Here is a 17,566-nt window from a genome sequence, read left to right on the forward strand (position 1 = left end):
AAATAACGCACAAAATAACACACTTTTAAAGTTTATAAAAATAATGATCCGATTGGATAAGTTTCACAAACTGTTTCAAATCTTAAAGCTTGACTCGCAAGACATGAATAATAATAATAAAAAACCTGAAACATTATTCCAGAAGTGTTGAAGTGACACTGCATCCTGTTTGTGGACAATCGTGTTATGATTCCAAAAAAAAAAAAAAAGCTTTAGTTTGACATTCTCATGTGTGCCATCGAATAAGCCAAATGTTACATAAACTTCTGCTCTTCAGCATGCGTTGTTAGGGATGTTAGCGTTGTTAGCATGCTGAAGGCGATGTTAGCGATGTTTTAATGTGGTAATGTTTCTCATGTCAAAGTCCTGAAACAGATTTTAGATGACAATTTCTGTTCAAACATGAATCATGTGAGTTTTCAATATTGTTGTACACTCTGTGTGTGTGTGTGTGTGTGTGTGTGTGTGTCTTTGTGTGACAGTTGTGGGCGGCAAATTCTGAAGAGCAGCTCGAATGCTGAGGTTGCTGATAGCCACATGACCTTGGGGCCTGATGTGCAAAGAAGACAATCAGGTTGGGCCTTCATCCAACACACACACACACACCTTTCTTTCACACACTGTACATGTTGTTCACACATCCCTCATGCTTCCTTCACACCCCCCCCCCCCCCACACCTCTCACACACTCCTCACAAACACAACACACAGACTTCTCACACTCCATTTTACATCAGATTGAACACCCAAATTAAGTTTGATGAGGTGTTATTTCAGACCTTGAACATTTTATCTGCATATGTTTATTACTTTATTGTAAAGTAGAAAAATCAGAATGACACCACACACGAGTCCATCATGGTTTTTTATCCTCAGGTGAGGAGACGGAATACAGCAGTGATGGACTGATCAGGGAGGAGCGGGGGGAAGTAGATGCTCATGGAGAGGAAGCAGGACTGACTGCAAAAGCTAAAGAACGAGCTCAGCATGAGGAAGAGGAGGAGGAAGAGCAAAGTTTGGGTGTGCAGGAGAGTCCTTCTCGTCCTGAGGTACAACAGGCATTTGTAGTTTTCCATGAGTTAACATTGTTGCCTTGTTTTCTGATGTGACGTCTCTAAACTATCCAGTGGCTGAACACTGTAGTCTAGTTTCCAGTGTTAGCGCCTAAGGTGAAGTTGTGGTGGAAATTTTGCTGAATCTTAAAGATTTTTGTTTAGTTTGTTATCTAAAGATAAGATTCATAATGAATGAGGTTTGAAACTATTTCAAAATGTTTTAAAAAACATAAATCTCTTTTGATCCATCTCTCCATTTGACATCTCCTAGGAGTTCAAGTTAGAGCCCCTGCTAGAGGACCAGGAAGCTCTGTTGGAGAAGCTCAGTAACTGGAACTTTCAGATCTTTGACCTGATGGATAGAACAGGAGGGAAGACGGGACAAATCCTCAGCTGTGTTAGTAAAGAAACAATCACTAGACTATTGTTGATTTTATTTTAAGATAAAAGAAATTAAGTACATATTTATCATTTATATGACATTTCCATCACATTTTGTGTCCTTCAAAAGAGCTGCAGTTTATCCGTGCTGTGTGCATTTCTGAACGGTAATAAATTGTCTTGTGAAGGCGTTTGGAGTTGTGTCTGTAACCTGACAGACGTTCAGCACAGACCTGTTTACAGCCACTTGTTTCAGGAACATTACAAGACGTTGTTACATTTTGTGTTCCCCAGATATTTTAAGAAGAATGAAATAAATAAATAAATAAATAAATAAAGGTAATAAACCTAGATGTCAATCTCACGCTGTGAAACGTTATCCATATTTTTTGGTACAACAAATTCATACCTAGTTGGTGGTGAAGCAACAGAATAAATCAGCAATTCAAGCGTTCTGCTTCCCAAATAATAATGAAGCCTGAGTTTTTGTCACAAGCAGGCAGCTGAAATGCTGAAGAACTTATAATATGGTACAATCTGAAAACCCTCCAGAATGTAGATTTTAGCAGAAAGTTTTTTGATTAATAGCTCAGATTTTTGAACATCTCATTTTACATTTTAGTTTGATTTGTGCGCAAATGCTTGATTTTTGCAAAGATTCTGTAGCCGTATCTCAATAGCAAGGACATTATCATCGAAGCCAAGGCAAGCAGCAGTAAACTGATGATAGGAGACCTGCTATGTCACGTCACACTGCTAGTGACCAGACATCACATCTGAGGTTTGAGTGCAGCATTAAGGCTACAATAACATACACATTCCCTGATGAAGTAAAGATGAATCTACTGTTGATTAGGAAAAAGAACACACACACACATGGGACATTAAAAGTTATACGTGTTATACATCAGGTCTAATTACTTAGGCAGTTCATAAGGTTGAGACCCCATTTAAGAATATTTGAGACGTGTTCACATTTGTACCTTTTTAAGATAATTTCAGTTTGGTGTCATAGAATTAAGCACTTTTTTGTTTATTAATGATTTTTATAAATGAGGACCCTGATTATAAATATGCATCAATGCAATCAAAAGTTTATTGTTTTGCTTTTCCTTTTTCTTTAGTTTTTCTGTTCTAATCATAATTAGCCTTAATAAACAAGAGTAACTCAATAAAGTTGTATTTAGATCATTTAGCGTTAATTTACAAGAAGATGTGATTGGCATCTTGGATTATGTTTGTGTGTTGCAGTGCTGATGATCCTTTACAGCTCTGTCTGATAGATGCTGATCATTAGGGACTTGACGCCTCACTGAAGGCTTGTTGTGTGTCTTAATGAAGTTTTGTTTGTTCTGATATCTCTCAGGTGGCCTACACTTTGTTCCAGGACACGGGTCTGTTTGAAATCTTCAGAATCCCCGTGCGGGAGTTCATGACGTACTTCTGTGCTCTGGAGAACGGCTATCGCGACATACCCTGTGAGAGTTAAATTAGCATCATCAAAAGTAAATTAAACTTTAAAATGGCACGTGAGGGAGAATCTGCGTAAGCAGAACCTTCATTAAACTAGAGTTCAAGACAAAGACATAATGGACGGCATTTGAACATCTCTAATATCTTGGTTTGTAAATCTATTTCTTCCTCAGATCACAATCGTGTCCATGCCACAGACGTCCTTCATGCTGTTTGGTACCTCACCACCAGACCCATCCCTGGCTTCCAGCAGATCCATAATGAACATGTGACAGGAAGTGACACAGGTACCCAGAGATACCTGTCAAGTCAAGAAGCTTTTATTGTAGTTTCAACCATATCTAACTGTTACAGTGACATGAGACGACGTTTCTCCAGGATCATGAAGCTACATAAAACACACACAGAGCTATAAGGACTTAGTAAGTTAGTCCTAGATACATAAAGTGTATCTGTACAACCTGGTGTACACAGTGTAGGACAAGATAAACAAGACAGACAAGACAGTGCAGGACAAAAGACAGTGCAGGACAAAAGACAGTACAGGACAAAAAGTTACAAAACAATACAAAAAGTACAAAAAATACAATACACAAAAGACAATAAACAGTAAACAGAAACAGCGCCGACTGACCAGTGTATATACTGTGTGTGAATACTGAATGTTCACACAATATTTCGTGCAGTAACATTAGAATGAACACAGTTTCTTAGCAGCAGGTCCTTGGGATAATATATAGAATTGTGCAAAAACAGCAAACAACTGAAATATTGTACAGTATGTGTGAAATGGCTGAGATGTTGTACAATATGTGCAAAAGAGCAAAAACATGTGCAAAACAGCATGTAAACAGTTTGATGTGTCAGTGTGTGTGTTTGGTGTAGGTCTGTGCAGTCCATACAGTTGATGTGTGTTGTGCTCAGTACAGTTCAGTTCAGTTATTAAGGAGTCTGATGGCTTGTGGGAAGAAACTGTTACACAGTCTGGTCGTGAGGCCCGAATGCTTCGGTACCTTTTTCAAGACGGCAGTAGGGTAGAGTGTGTGTGAGGGGTGTGTGGGGTGAAGAGTGTGTGTGAGGGGTGTGTGAGGTCCACAATGTTGCTGGCTTTGTGGATGCAGCGTGTGGTGTAAGTGTCCATGATAGAGGGAAGAGAGACTCCAATGATCATCTCAGCTGTCCTCACTATCTACCGCAGGGTCTTGTGATCTTAGATGGTGCAGTTCCAAAACCAGACAGTGATGCAGCTGCTCAGGATGATCTCAATGGTCCCTCTGTAGAACATGTTCAGGATGGGGGGAGGGAGAAGGGCTTTCTCAGCCTTCATAAGAAGTAGAGATGCTGCTGGGCTTTCTTGGTGATGGAGCTGGTGTTGAGTGACCAGGTGAAGTTCTCTGCTAGATGAACAAGAAATTTGGTGCTCCTGACGATCTCTACAGATGATCCGTCGATGTTCAGTGGAGAGTGGTCACTCTGTGCTCTTCTGAAATCAACAACCATCTCTTTAGTTTTATCCACATTCAGAGACAGGTTGTTGGCTCTACACCAGGTAGTTAGATGTTGCACCTCCTCCCTGTATGCTCACTCGTCGTTCTTGTTGATGAGACCCACCACAGTCGTGTCATCGGCGAACTTGGTAATATGGTTTGATCTGTGCATTGCTGCACAGTTGTGCAAGGTAAACAGCAGTGGACTGAGCACGCAGCCTCGAGGGGCTTCAGTGTTCAGTGTGGTGGTGCTGGAGATGCTGTTCCCGATCCGGACGGACTGAGGTCTCCCAGTCAGGAAGTCCAGGATCCAGTTGCAGAGGGAGGTGTTTAGTCCCAGCAGGATCAGCTTCCCAATCAGGTGCTGAGCGATGATTGTGTTTAATGCTGAACTAAAGTCTATGAACAGCATTCGTACATAAGTGTCTTTATTGTCCAAGTGGGTGAGGGCTAAATGAAGGGCCGTGGCAATGGCATCGTCCGTGGAGCAGTTTGGACGATACAGGAAATATATCTATATATGTGTGTGTGTATGTATATATATATATATATATATATATACTGTATATAGGGAAAAAAGCAATGGGCCTAAAACAGAACCTTGTGGAACACCGAACATTACCATTACAGAACAGGAGAGAGCTGTCGCTTTAACACCAACAACATGTTCTAGTCTATCAAGGAGAATAACATGGTCAATGGTATCAAAAGCTGCACTAAGATCAAGTAACACCAGCAAAGAGACCAGTAACAGGTCATTTACCACTTTAACCAGCGCTGTCTCTGTGCTATGATGAGGCCTAAAGTTGGCCAGCTGCCTTTGGTCGGGGTCGAGTTTTTAAAACCTCTTTCAAAAAATCTGTATTGTATCTGTAGTGTGTCTGCGGGTAGCTTAAGTCGCTGGACTACTGATCGGAAGGTTCGAATCCCAGGTCCACCAAGCTGCCTTTAACCCTCAATTGCACAGTTGTATAAACTGAAATAAATTGTAAGTCAAATACACTGCTCCTACTTTCAAATATGCTGGACAACAATATGGATAATTCTAGATTTGGTTTGGAAAACACGCTATGATGTAATCTCCATTAAACAGACACCTCATCACTGTACCAACAGGCAGCAGTGACAGGTTTTTGTTTGTTTGCATGTTTAACCTTTTATTCATAAAGCACTCCTGTACTGTCGTTACTGTGCTAATCTTATCACTTTGATCCAGCGTGAGTAAATCAGACTGCTCAGACCTGCAGCTCTCAGAAGAGCCTGTGCTGTGATTGAGGTCTAACGCCGTTGCTGGCTCAGCATGTTCAAAACTTATTTTAAGGCCGCTGATGACCGTTTTAATTTCTCAAATGGAGCGCAGCCTGAGTCATTCGGTTTGCTGTAGTCAAAAGGGGCTCATGCTTTAAAAGGAAGAGGTGTTGAGTTTGTGAAAACTCAGTGACTTCACTGTCTGGCAGCAAAAATGTGCAGCATGCACACAATGCTGAGACCAGCTTTTCTAAGCATGCGAGTGAATAAAACATTATGTAGGTGAGGACGACCGTTTTCTTTGCTATTTATTTATGCATTTTAGTGGATTATTTGTGCAACAGTACGAATATATAATTAAGTAGTCCTCTGACCTTGTACAAGGACACTGCAGTTTGGTGTTAATGAAAGGCATCATTTATTTATTTTATTATTATTATTGCTTTAATTTGGTTTATAACGTATTAATCATTTTCAATTTGTTTTCATATACATATTTCCTGTATTTAAGGCTCTGAGGTTTTTTCCTTTTTCAACTCATCACAGACTCGGACAGTGGCATCTCTCCTGGCCGGGTTTCTTATGCTTTGTCCAAAAGCTCCTCCATCTCCGACAATAATTATGGTTGCTTGGCCTGGAACGTCCCTGCTCTCGAACTCATGGCACTCTATGTAGCAGCTGCTATGCACGACTATGATCACCCAGGTCGCACAAATGCCTTTCTTGTAGCTACTAATGCCTCTCAGGTCTGTGCCATTTTATTCTTTTCTTTCATGTATATATTTAAACCACTGTAACGATCCAAAATCATACTGCAGCTTTACCAGGGATTTGGTGACTGATTGATTTTTAGAATTTTGGAAAACTAAAACGATCCCCAAACCCAATAATGTATGTTTCTGTATTATTTCTCTCCTGTGATTTGCAGGCCGTGCTGTACAACGATCGTTCAGTTCTGGAAAACCATCATGCTGCTGCTGCATGGAGCCTTTTCCTGTCTCAGCCTGAGTTTAATTTCCTGTCCAACCTGGACCATGTTGAGTTCAAGAGATTTCGCTTTCTTGTTATCGAGGCCATCCTCGCCACAGACCTGAAGAAGCACTTTGATTTCTTAGCCGAGTTTAACTCCAAGGTGATTTAAAAAGCATTTATTGTTAGATGTAAATTTAATGGTTTTAAACCTTTTACGCTCTTGAGTTCAGATCAACTTAAGTGTTGCTCATGAGAAAAAAAATGTAAATGTACTGATGAATGACTGATGTTTTTATTGACAGGTTACAGATGTGAATAGCCCAGGTATCGACTGGACTAATGAGAATGACAGGTTGTTGGTTTGCCAAGTGTGCATCAAGCTGGCAGATATTAATGGACCAGCAAAAGAACGCAGACTTCACCTGAAATGGACAGAAGGCATCGTGAATGAGTTTTATGAACAGGTACTGAGAGGTTTATGCTGCAGTTTATGCTGAATACTGTAGAAGTGCCTAGAAAATGAAAGGCACAGTGTTGTCATTTTAAGTTACGTCATTGTCCTCTTTTTTTCACAGGGAGACGAGGAGGCTTGCCTCGGATTACCCATCAGCCCTTTCATGGACCGCTCTGCGCCACAGCTGGCCAAGCTGCAGGAGTCCTTTATCACACACATTGTTGGGCCACTGTGTAACTCGTACGATGCTGCTGGACTACTCCCAGGCTACTGGGTGGATGAAGATGGCGAGGAGGATGATGCTGAAGACACAGAGACCGATGATGAAGACATTGATGAAGAGCTTCAATTAAGTATGTATTATTTGGAATGTTAGCCTCAACAAAGGTATTATGACCTCATTTGTAGGAGCATGGGATTAGAACAGAAGTTCAATGTACAGACAAAGTTCTGAAAAACTTGCAAATGTTGTCAAACTTCATTTATTTATCTGCAAGACTTCAGTTGGAACTTCATGTAAAACGCAGTGTTGTGCCTGACACTCGTTTACACAGAATCTAAACCAAATTTTAATTAGTTATAACCACTTTTAATTAGTTAGGTTTCTGTTTGCAGAACCCGGGAAAAGCCGCCAGCGTCTTTTCTGCAGCATTATGCAGCACCTGACTGACAACCACATGGCATGGAAGCAGATCATTGAGGAAGAGGAAAAGAACTGTGACCTGGGGCTTCATCAGCAGCAAGAGCAGCAGCAGGCAGACACACATCCTCCCTCCACAACCTCAGATGATATTCAGGTCATAGAGGAGGAGGCTGAAGAGGAAGAGCGGCAACAGGAGGGGGATTGAGTGAAGCCGATTGGCTGAGAGAATAATAGGGGACGGGGGTGAAGCAAACATCGAAACATTGCTCTTGATCTCCTTCACACAGTCCGAACTGACACCAGAAGATTCTGCCAGATCTCCTGTACTGAAACGATCACTGTGACGCAAATGCAGTTCACGTGGTGTTGGGGGAAAAAAAATTGTACAACAAGGCCTTACTACTGTGAGAGCATCCTATGCACTTTCACCCCATGGAGAATGATGGAGGATCAGAAAGAAGATCGAAAAAAGACATGATATAATGAACCGAAACTCTCCATGGTTATTTGGCTGTGATGCTGCCTTGAAAGCAGAGCTCTTAACTCTCCTGTAGGTACTTATTACAATTATTATTTTTTTTAGTTATTTAAAAAACAGAATTTCAGAGGACTTGCAAGTCAGCACTCATTACCAAAGTGAACAGTTAAAAACAAACGAGTCTGAGGCTAAAGCAGGCTCTGTGTCAGGAATACTCTAGAAACATAAATCAAACGTGCCTGTCTGAACCCTTTTGTGTGTGTGTTTTTTTTTTGTTGCTGCCTCGTTCCCCCCACGTGGTCCTGGTGATGGACTCTAACCCTCAGCACACACTTTCCTCTACCATGCTGGTGACACGAAAACACTGTATCATTGAACTCAGCCACTACGACTGAAACAACATGAATATTTACTTCTGCATCATTTTAGGATGCTTTTTTTTTACTCACCTGCTGTTAGATTTAGTTTCCTCTGTTAAAGACTTGTGTGCTCATGGATTGTTGTTTTTCCTCCTCAGGAATGCAAAGTTGGCATTTGTTGTTCCTTTTGTAAACTCTTAAAAGCATTAAGTATGGAACTGAGAAGATGAAGGGATCTTATTTCTGTTATTTCTTATAGACAAAATAGTTTCTTCTATAAGAAAAGTTTAAATCACTCATACATATACATACGTATACACACACACACTCACACACACACACACACACACACACACACACACACACACACATAGACAGAATACGTATGTATACGAATATATACACACACCCGTATCATTAACACCACTGTCAGGTGAAGTGAATATCATTGATTATCACGTTACAGTGCCCCCATCAGGGGGGTGTGTGTGTGTGTGTGTGTGTGTGTGTGATCTACTACGAAGCAAGTGAACAGTCAGGTCTTGAAGTTGATGTTTCGAAAGCATGAAAAATGGGAGTGTGTAAGGATCTTGGTGACTCTGACACAGGCTAGATGACTGGGTCAGAGAATCTCCACAACAGCAGGCAGGTCTTGTGGTGTCTTCTGTATGCGATGGTTAGTACCTATATTAATTATGTTAGTACCTATAATTGGTCCAAGGAAAAACAGTTAGTGAGCCACCGTCCACCACCAAAAGCTTCTACAATAGATGTGAGCATCAGACCTGGACCATGGAGTGATGGAAGAAGGAGACCTGGTCTGATGAATCATATTTACTTTTAATCATCTATCATGAAGAAGGCCAGGTGCATGTGGAGATCTTCTCTGGCAAAGAGATGGCAACAGTATGCACTATGGGAGGAAGACGAGCAGTCAGAGGCAGTGTGATCCCTCTGACAATGTTCTGCTGGGAACACTGGGTCCTGCATTCATGTGGGTATTGCTTTGACATGTACCTCCTGCCTAAACATTGGTGCAGACCAAGTTCATTCCTTCATGGCAGTGTTCCCTAATGTCAGTGTCCTCATTTAGCATGTTAAAGCTCCCTTTCAGAAAGAAGAAATTGTTTAGGAATGGTGTACAAAACAAAATGTTGATCTCAATCTGATTGAGTGTCTGTTGGATGTGCTGGACAAAAAAGTCTGATTCATGGAGGCCAAACCTCACAACTTACAGAACTTAGGATCTGTTGCTAACATCCCGGTGCTAGATACCACAGCATACACAGACTCCAGAGGTCTTTTGGAGTCCAGGCCTCAAAGAGGACTGTTTTGGCAGCACAAGATATGGAGTGTGTGTGTGCGTGTGTGCGTGTGCGTGTGTGCGTGTGTGCGTGTGTGCGTGTGTGCGTGTGTGTGTGTGTGTGTGTGTGTGTGTGTGTGTGTGCGTGCGTGCGTGCGTGTGCGTGTGGGGGTTATACATATACACACACTATATCCATGTCTATGTCTATCTAGATAGATTGATAGCTAGAGTCAGTTCCTTAAGTATTTGGGTATTGACAAAGTTGAAATTAAATAAGAGCTCGTTTTAAATTGGGTGAAAGGTTTAAGAATTATATAAATTTGTTTGTCATCAAAGGTAATTGGACAACCGCATCAATAATATTGTCATTTTAATACTTAGTTATGAATCCTTTGCATGAATGACTGCCTGAAGTCTGGAGGTCATAGACATCATCAGATGCTTGCTATCGTCCTAGGTGATAATCATCCAGGTCTTTACTGTTTCCCTTTTTTTTTTCTTTTTTCAGCAAGTAAAACTCAGCCCAGTTGGATTCAGGTCAGGTGATTTGGCCATCGTACATCCATTGCACAGCATTCCACTTTTTGCCTTAAAAAGTTTAGCTTTGCTGACGTAGGCCAGGTCGTCGTCTGTGCTCTGTGAAGGTCCATCTAATTATTTTTGAAGCAGATATCACCATTTACAAAAATATTAGAATTAAGTATTTTGCTTTATTTAGCACACAAATCATCAGTAAATACATGAGAACAGGTTCAACTAAAGTGAAAGTGACCATCATGAAGTCAGCTTTAGACCTTTGATCACTGGTACGTGAAATAATAAGGGAATAAAAGATGTGTGTCCATGGAACTTCTGAGAAGAGAATTACTTTTGAGGATGTACATGATGTCCAAATATTTATGGACCTGACTATATTTTGCAAATTTTTTTGTCGTATACAATATATACGACACACAACCACAAATGCACACTTTTCTTCACGGTTACTCAGGATGCATGCAGAATGATCGTCTTGTGAATCAAAAGTCATGAGGCTTTTATTTGAACCCTATACATTCTTTTGTTAACTCTCACTGGTTTTATATATATATATATATATATATATATATATATATATATATATATATATATATTTTTTTTTTTTTTTTTTTTAAATTCAGAATTCAAATTTAATTCAGGAAATTAATTCAGAAGATCAGATGATATTGGGAAAGGTTGGCATTTGTGGTTTTGTTCTGTGTGAAGAAGCTGACATTCTGTCCTATACAAGCTTGCACATAGCCGAGCAGTGAACTATCTGCTCCCCCAAACTCCAAGTATTAAGTCTGTTTTAATTTAAAACAGAGTCTGGGAATGTAATGAAAATTTTAATGCATGTAATACGCAAGTGTTTTTGGGCCTTTTCTTTTTTTTAACCATACACATTCTTTCCTTAAATAACAGTGCAGACACCCTTTTTTTTTTTTTCTTCTTCTTCTTTTTTCTTTGTCGAACATGCAAGCAGGCGAGGGCATCAATTTGATGTGATCCAGGGTTTCACCTCAAAAAGAAAAGCTGCGTTTTTTGTTTTTTTTTTGTTTGTTTTTTGTTTTTTAATTTCCATATCCTTCACCATAAGGCAGGTTTATTAATAATAGCTCTATATATTTTCTGTAAGCAAGAACTCTAGGCATTCCACTAAACTAAAGAACAGGAAGAGGAGACTGACGCGCTGCTCTCCTCATTGCATTTTGTTTGGAGAGGAAAGTTCTCAAGTAGGCAGTGAACTTCAAGCTATATTTAAAGAAAAAAGTAAAAAAAAAAAAAAAGTAAAAATTAACCTATAAATGTGCACATTTTACTACCAAACAAGTGTTTAATCTCTGCACAGAAAGAGTATCTGCATATATAAATATATATAAAATATATATTTTTTAATTAACCAACTGAATGCGTCTGTTTTCTACATACGACTGGCATTGTACATTAAGAATCTGTAATTATCCTCCTGTTTCCAGAGTTTTTAATCTAATACTATTTACAGATGTGTATGTGTTTAGGTGTGGTGTTATTTTAATAATAATAATTTGAGGTTTTTATTTCTCTTTGTTTCTGTGCATAACCACTCTGCTGAGATCCTTTTTCCCCTCTAAAGCTGGATGCTGTGAGTCAGCTAGCTGCGGTGCCAAACTCCCCCTTTCATAGTCATATTGCCCCTTCCTTCCTTCCTTCCTTCCTTCCTTCCTTCCGTCCCTCCTTCCTTCCTTCCTTCCTACCTACCAATACATCTGTCATCATCAGGAGTCTTCTGTGCTGCTTCTTTCCCGTCAGAAATGGCATTAAACATTTCTTGTCATTTCAGTGTTGATTTCCTCCAACCTTCTTGTCCATCTGTAACATTTAACACTTTATGTAGTGAGTAAGATAGCAGTGTGATCTGTAACCATTTCAGTCTTTTTCAACATTTTAGGGAGAGACTAACTCCCCTCCCCCCCACTGTTATTTATATCTGCCCATAAAGAAAACCATCCTTGAAAATATTTTTAATGTCTGTGTTTTATTGACATTTTTCCTTTTATTGAAAAATGTTTGCGGCCTTTTTTTTTTTTTTTTTTTTTTTTTTAATTTTTAAATGTGTTCAAAATGTGTTCTAGACACAGGCACGACGTTTTAATCTTTCACCTCCTTTCTATGGTCGTGGAATTTGGCTGCAATACTTCAATGTTATCGGCAGCTGGATGTCTCTTTGGGAATGGTTTTGTTTACTTATGACTTGCACACTGAGGAAATCCCCTGCACCCTCTGGGGTAGAGCTGCCTGGAAGATGACAGCGGGTGGATGATGAGTCCCTAAGAGAAGGGTCCCCTAAACCAAGACCGTCCACATCATCCCAGATGACAGCTTACCCAGCATCACTATGACAGCTTATGCAGAGTATACGTGTCTTAAACCGCTTCATCAAAGCATTGTGCCTAGAGTAATGAGTGCGGTTAGAGGATGGACACACGGCAACACGTGGTACACATTATCTTTTGTTAATATTTCTATTTCATTGTTAATTCATCAATGTTCCCTGTTTATATAGTTGCCAGAATTTAAAAATTAAATTTCCTTTCTAACGTGCTATAAATTGAAGCTTTTGCCAAAAATGGAAGCTGAGTAGAATCTTGCACCTTAGTTCAGGGCTACATGTAACATGGCTATAAAGAGCTCTAGGAGACAAAAAAAATCTTTGAAGAACGTTATTCATTAAACGAACCCAACATTGTAATACAACCAATCTTCTGTTTATTCGTATTTAGACTGATTTCTTTAACTTTACAGTAGTACATATAATAAATGCAGATGTTTTGGTACAAAATCCTGACTTCCTACAAAGTTCAGATCACAATGTAACTTCCAAAGACCCCCCAGTGGAGACCGTTGTGGACTTATGGCCTGGCAGGTTTAAATCCCCTGAGATAAAGCAGACAGTTCCGCACTGCTACATGGACACGTCAAAGTTATGGAAGAGACATTTGCAAAGCTTTCTGAGAAATGCAGCAGCTCTCTTCATTTTGCAACACCGATGAGAGACCCGTGTTATCAATTTCGAGGAAAAAAAAGTGCAAAACTGAAAGGTGCTCTGTAAATAATTGACATAACATGACTTCCTTTACGTTTCCAACCACAGCACAGGTTTGTTTTTTTTTTTGGCCAGTTCAAGTTACACAACTCACATTTTCAACAGTGTTCTCAGGATCTTATTCATTACAACATACACAAATGAATCAGGCTGCACATATAAATTTCTAGGCCTCATTCACTGCTCACTCTCTGCATGAACTTAATGGAACCATATTGTGTACACTTGAAAATTCTGCACATTCAGTACCAGAGGTCAGTGCTTTGTGCCAAACTTGACAGAATTCTGAGCAAGAAAGCTGAGCTGGATAGTTAAGTTTCTCAGTAAGATCCCTTAAGATGAGAGAATATCTGCCTTTGTTGAAGAGATTAAGTTTTATTGCTGTCTCCTGATAGCACATATTGTATAAGGCTGTGGCTGCAGGGTCATGCCAAGTTTAGGAGTAATGCTTGGAATGTAGCCTTTGGGAAACTGCAGGCAAAACCTCTGGAGCAATGTGGTGAAAAAAAGGAACATCTCCATTCTGGCCAGCTGCTCACCAAGACATTGACGTCTACCTAAAGAACATGATAGGACAAATTTTTCATTTAAAGATTGCTAGTTTTTATAAAAAGCTTCGTTTTGTGACCTACCAGGGCTTAGATCTGCTGCAACAGACTGACAGCTGAGGATTATTGGTGTGCCCCTGCCCAACCTACAGGACTTGTACATCATTAACAACCTCTCTCACCCTGGACACTGTCTGTTTGCATTTCTGCTATCAGGCAGACACTATAGATGACTACGCACTGAAACATCTAGGCAAAAGAACAGTTTCTTAACTAGCACAACCATTATTTCATATTCCGTCTGTTAAAGTGTAATATTCTATAGGGTTAGGCTTAGTGAGCAACCCTAACCAGTGAGCATAGTTGGGGAATAAAGCTGATTCTTATTCTGAGATCAATGTTAATGTTTTTGATTGGATGTTGACAAAAATACTTACCCACTGAAAAAGGGAGAAAAGCCTCCCGTTTAATAAAGTTTCCATTTTTGTCCAGAAACCTTTCAGGGCAGAAGATAGCAGGGTTGCTCCAGTATTTCTCATCAAAGTGCACAGAATACAGGTTGGTGATGACCATGGTCCCTTGGGGGATGGTGTATCCTCTCACAACAGCCTTCTGAGAAGTCGCTCGGAAGATGCCAAGAGGAACAATGTTGCAGAAGCGCAAGATTTCATGCAACACTGCTTCCACATAAGGCATCTTCTGCTTGTCCTCCAGGGTTGGTGACTTGCCATTTAATATTACATCAATCTCCTTGTGAACTTTATCTGAACACAGAAGTCGTCAGATATTGTGAATTCTGTAAAAACTGCACAGTTAATTCTAAGAAAGCAAAAACAAGTTGACCACAGAACCTACCTTGTATACTGGGGTAGAGGGCTAGGTAGAGCATGGCCCAACGCAGTGTATTTGTAGTGGTCTCTGTGCCTGCAATAATAAGTTCTCCTACTGAGAAGATCAGGTTCTCTTTGGAGAAGGACATGCTCTTGTCCCTAGCACCCTGTTCCATTTCATCCAAGTAGGCATCGATGTAATGTCTTGGCAATTGCCGTACTCTCCCCTGTGAAAAGCGTTCGATTATCTGTTGCAGAAAGGTATACACTTTATCAGCATTGCAAAAGAGCCTCTGGTGCTTCCCAAAGGGCAAGTATTCGAGCAAGGGGAAGGCATTATAGAGGAAGGCCCAGGCACTAGCAGCCAGCTCCACATTCTCACTGAAGATTTCAATCATGTGCTGGAAGTCCAGGTCATCATACGTGAATCGCTGTCCAAATATTACAAGGTTGGTAACGTTGGAGACTGCATTGGTAACAAGGTGTTTTGGGTTAAAAGGTTTTCCCTTGTGCTTGTCAATGGCATCTACAAAGAACATGCACTCCTCAGATATCCTCTGAAACATCATCTGCCCACTGCCAAAATAGCGGAAGCTGTTAACAGCCAGCTTACGGTGCTCAATCCATCCACGACCATATTTGCAGTTGAGAAGTCCTGGAAAGTGAATTAATGAGAAGTAAGTTTTCTGTGAAAAATTGCCTACTCTAAAGCGAATCCATTAGTCAGTGTCAGAATATTCCTGGAGCTGTGTGTCAAACTGCAGCCTTGGCCCATTTCTGTTTTAAAGACAAATAATTCAGTATGTTGAAACTCTGAAGGCAAAGCTAGGTTATGCACTCGTTCTCAAACTATCATGGGCACAAGAGAAAATAGTGAATTGTGGAAATGTGAATTATGAGAATTCAAAAGAGAACAAAAATTTACAATCAATCATTCCAGCTGATGTTTTGATAATCTCTTTTCGTAATGCTTTTGACCTCTCACACAACTCATCTGTCTCCAAAGTCAACTCAACAAAGAACCTGCAAGGTCAATAATTGATATTACAGACCTTTTTTGTTACCATAACATAATTTGAATAACTTTGAGCAGTATGTATATTGTACTATTCTCTCTATTTATTGCTAGTTTGTAATTTGTTTGATCAGTTGCTGTAGGCCATGAAAGAGGATTTATTTTTTTTGGTAGAAGAAAACAATACACCATACCTCCCATTTTGGTCATTTTCTGGAATAAAGGTAGAGATGGCCTATCTGCAAACACCTCATTCTGGTGATACAGACATTCTTTGATGACATCATAGCCGTTTAAAATGACAGTCGATATTCCTCCCAAGTCAAGACTAAAGATCTGCAAATTAATGAAGTTAAAGCATTTAATTAATTCAGCAATACTTTTACTTTTACTTTGCCAGCTATTTTCCCCTAATGGAAATGTGTCAGGTCTATAGGACGGGCCGCTGCAAAGTGAAGTCTACAGTTCACAAAGTAGCTCTTAAAATTCAGAATGCTGACTCAGCATGGTTCAGGGTGGTAAATGTAGAGAATGAAGCAACTGTAAGATTCTGTGTGCTGTTAACCGTTCATTATGCAAGACATTTGACTGTAGTCACACTTACATATTTTAACCTTAACCGATATCTGAATCTCTAACAGGAAAATAACTGTCTAAAATAGCCTGGCCTAATGTCTTTTTTTCATATGAGTGTTGTAATAAATCATGCATATATGAGTTGACATGCATTTTTTTTTACCTTTCCAAATCTCAACCAGTGCCTTTGTTTTGAATTTTTATGTTTTAAATCATATTTAAAGAAAGAAAAATGCTTTGGACTTAAAATGATCGAACATACTGAACTTTGTAACCTACATAGTGTCTGGAGTTCATGTGTACTCTGACCTTTAGGGAATTTAGAAATTATCAAGAATTCTTGTAACAAGGCTCCTGTGGACACAAGAAGTGAGACAAGAAGAACCACTTTCTAGATTTTTTCAAGAAGCGTTTATTTTTCCAGCTACATTTTATAATTCACATGTAATCATTAATCAACCGATTCGTTTGCAAGATTGTAAATGTTCTATTCATACCATAATATTACTATTAATATCACCGAATTCTGGATCAAAAGCTCAAATAACAAAAAGTCAGATTCTTATCTTTTCTTTTGCAAGCTTGCAAGTCGTAAATCAATTTAGTTTAAATGTTAAACAATTGATTTACTTTCAAATAAAAACTAATGCAGTCGCTGCGCTTTGGCTTCACTTTAACGAGGGATGAGAAGAAAATCTCAGTGCGTTTAAAGAAGAGAGAGAATTTTCTGCAGGAAATTCGGAAGCTGTGACATTTTACCTGGCCGTAGATTTCGCATTGCTTCTTCATGTAGACATGCGGCTCGGTGGCAAGAGACAGAATGTTACCGATCACCGGCAGGGCTGCGGGTCCCGGGGGGAAACCGCGCGGTCTCCGCTGCCGCAACAGCTGCCGGATCACCAGGAAAGTCAGGCAGCTACAGAGCAGGGAACACAAGTACAACACCGTCCTGCTGTAAGACAAAGTCAGCAGCGATAACAAGCTGTACATCGAGATCATTTCACGACCCGTAATCAGCCGCGACGTCTCCGTTTGTAAAGTAAGCGCTTGTGTCAGAGCTGCAGTGCGCAGCGGGGACATGGTGCAGATCCTCCGCCTCTGAAGGTCCAAGATTGGCCAAGAGATCGGTCCTGATTC

At 40.0% G+C, this 17,566-nt stretch overlaps 2 protein-coding genes across 2 annotated transcripts in view; one reads left to right on the plus strand and one right to left on the minus strand.

The window, feature by feature from the left end:
- Window positions 1–8,768, plus strand: part of pde3b (phosphodiesterase 3B) — a 36,256-nt gene extending 27,488 nt beyond the window's left edge. The window contains exons 7-16 of the mRNA XM_060875697.1: window positions 483–574; window positions 877–1,049; window positions 1,327–1,452; window positions 2,803–2,914; window positions 3,083–3,196; window positions 6,191–6,390; window positions 6,573–6,776; window positions 6,919–7,080; window positions 7,192–7,423; window positions 7,686–8,768. Coding sequence (XP_060731680.1) covers window positions 483–574; window positions 877–1,049; window positions 1,327–1,452; window positions 2,803–2,914; window positions 3,083–3,196; window positions 6,191–6,390; window positions 6,573–6,776; window positions 6,919–7,080; window positions 7,192–7,423; window positions 7,686–7,918 — 1,648 coding nt within the window. The 3' untranslated portion in view covers window positions 7,919–8,768. The remainder of the gene's footprint in view (window positions 1–482; window positions 575–876; window positions 1,050–1,326; window positions 1,453–2,802; window positions 2,915–3,082; window positions 3,197–6,190; window positions 6,391–6,572; window positions 6,777–6,918; window positions 7,081–7,191; window positions 7,424–7,685) is intronic.
- Window positions 8,769–13,151: 4,383 nt separating this feature from the next.
- On the minus strand, window positions 13,152–17,566 carry LOC132849855 (vitamin D 25-hydroxylase). Its single transcript, XM_060875830.1, has 5 exons — window positions 17,189–17,566; window positions 16,048–16,189; window positions 14,864–15,493; window positions 14,446–14,772; window positions 13,152–14,017 (listed from the first exon to the last, which is right to left on the minus strand). Exons 1-5 carry the CDS (start codon window positions 17,507–17,509, stop codon window positions 13,836–13,838), a joined length of 1,602 nt encoding a protein of 533 aa, XP_060731813.1. The 5' UTR covers window positions 17,510–17,566; the 3' UTR covers window positions 13,152–13,835.

The sequence above is a fragment of the Tachysurus vachellii genome, chromosome 1 (genome assembly GCF_030014155.1).
Source record: "Tachysurus vachellii isolate PV-2020 chromosome 1, HZAU_Pvac_v1, whole genome shotgun sequence".
Lineage (NCBI taxonomy): Eukaryota > Metazoa > Chordata > Actinopteri > Siluriformes > Bagridae > Tachysurus > Tachysurus vachellii.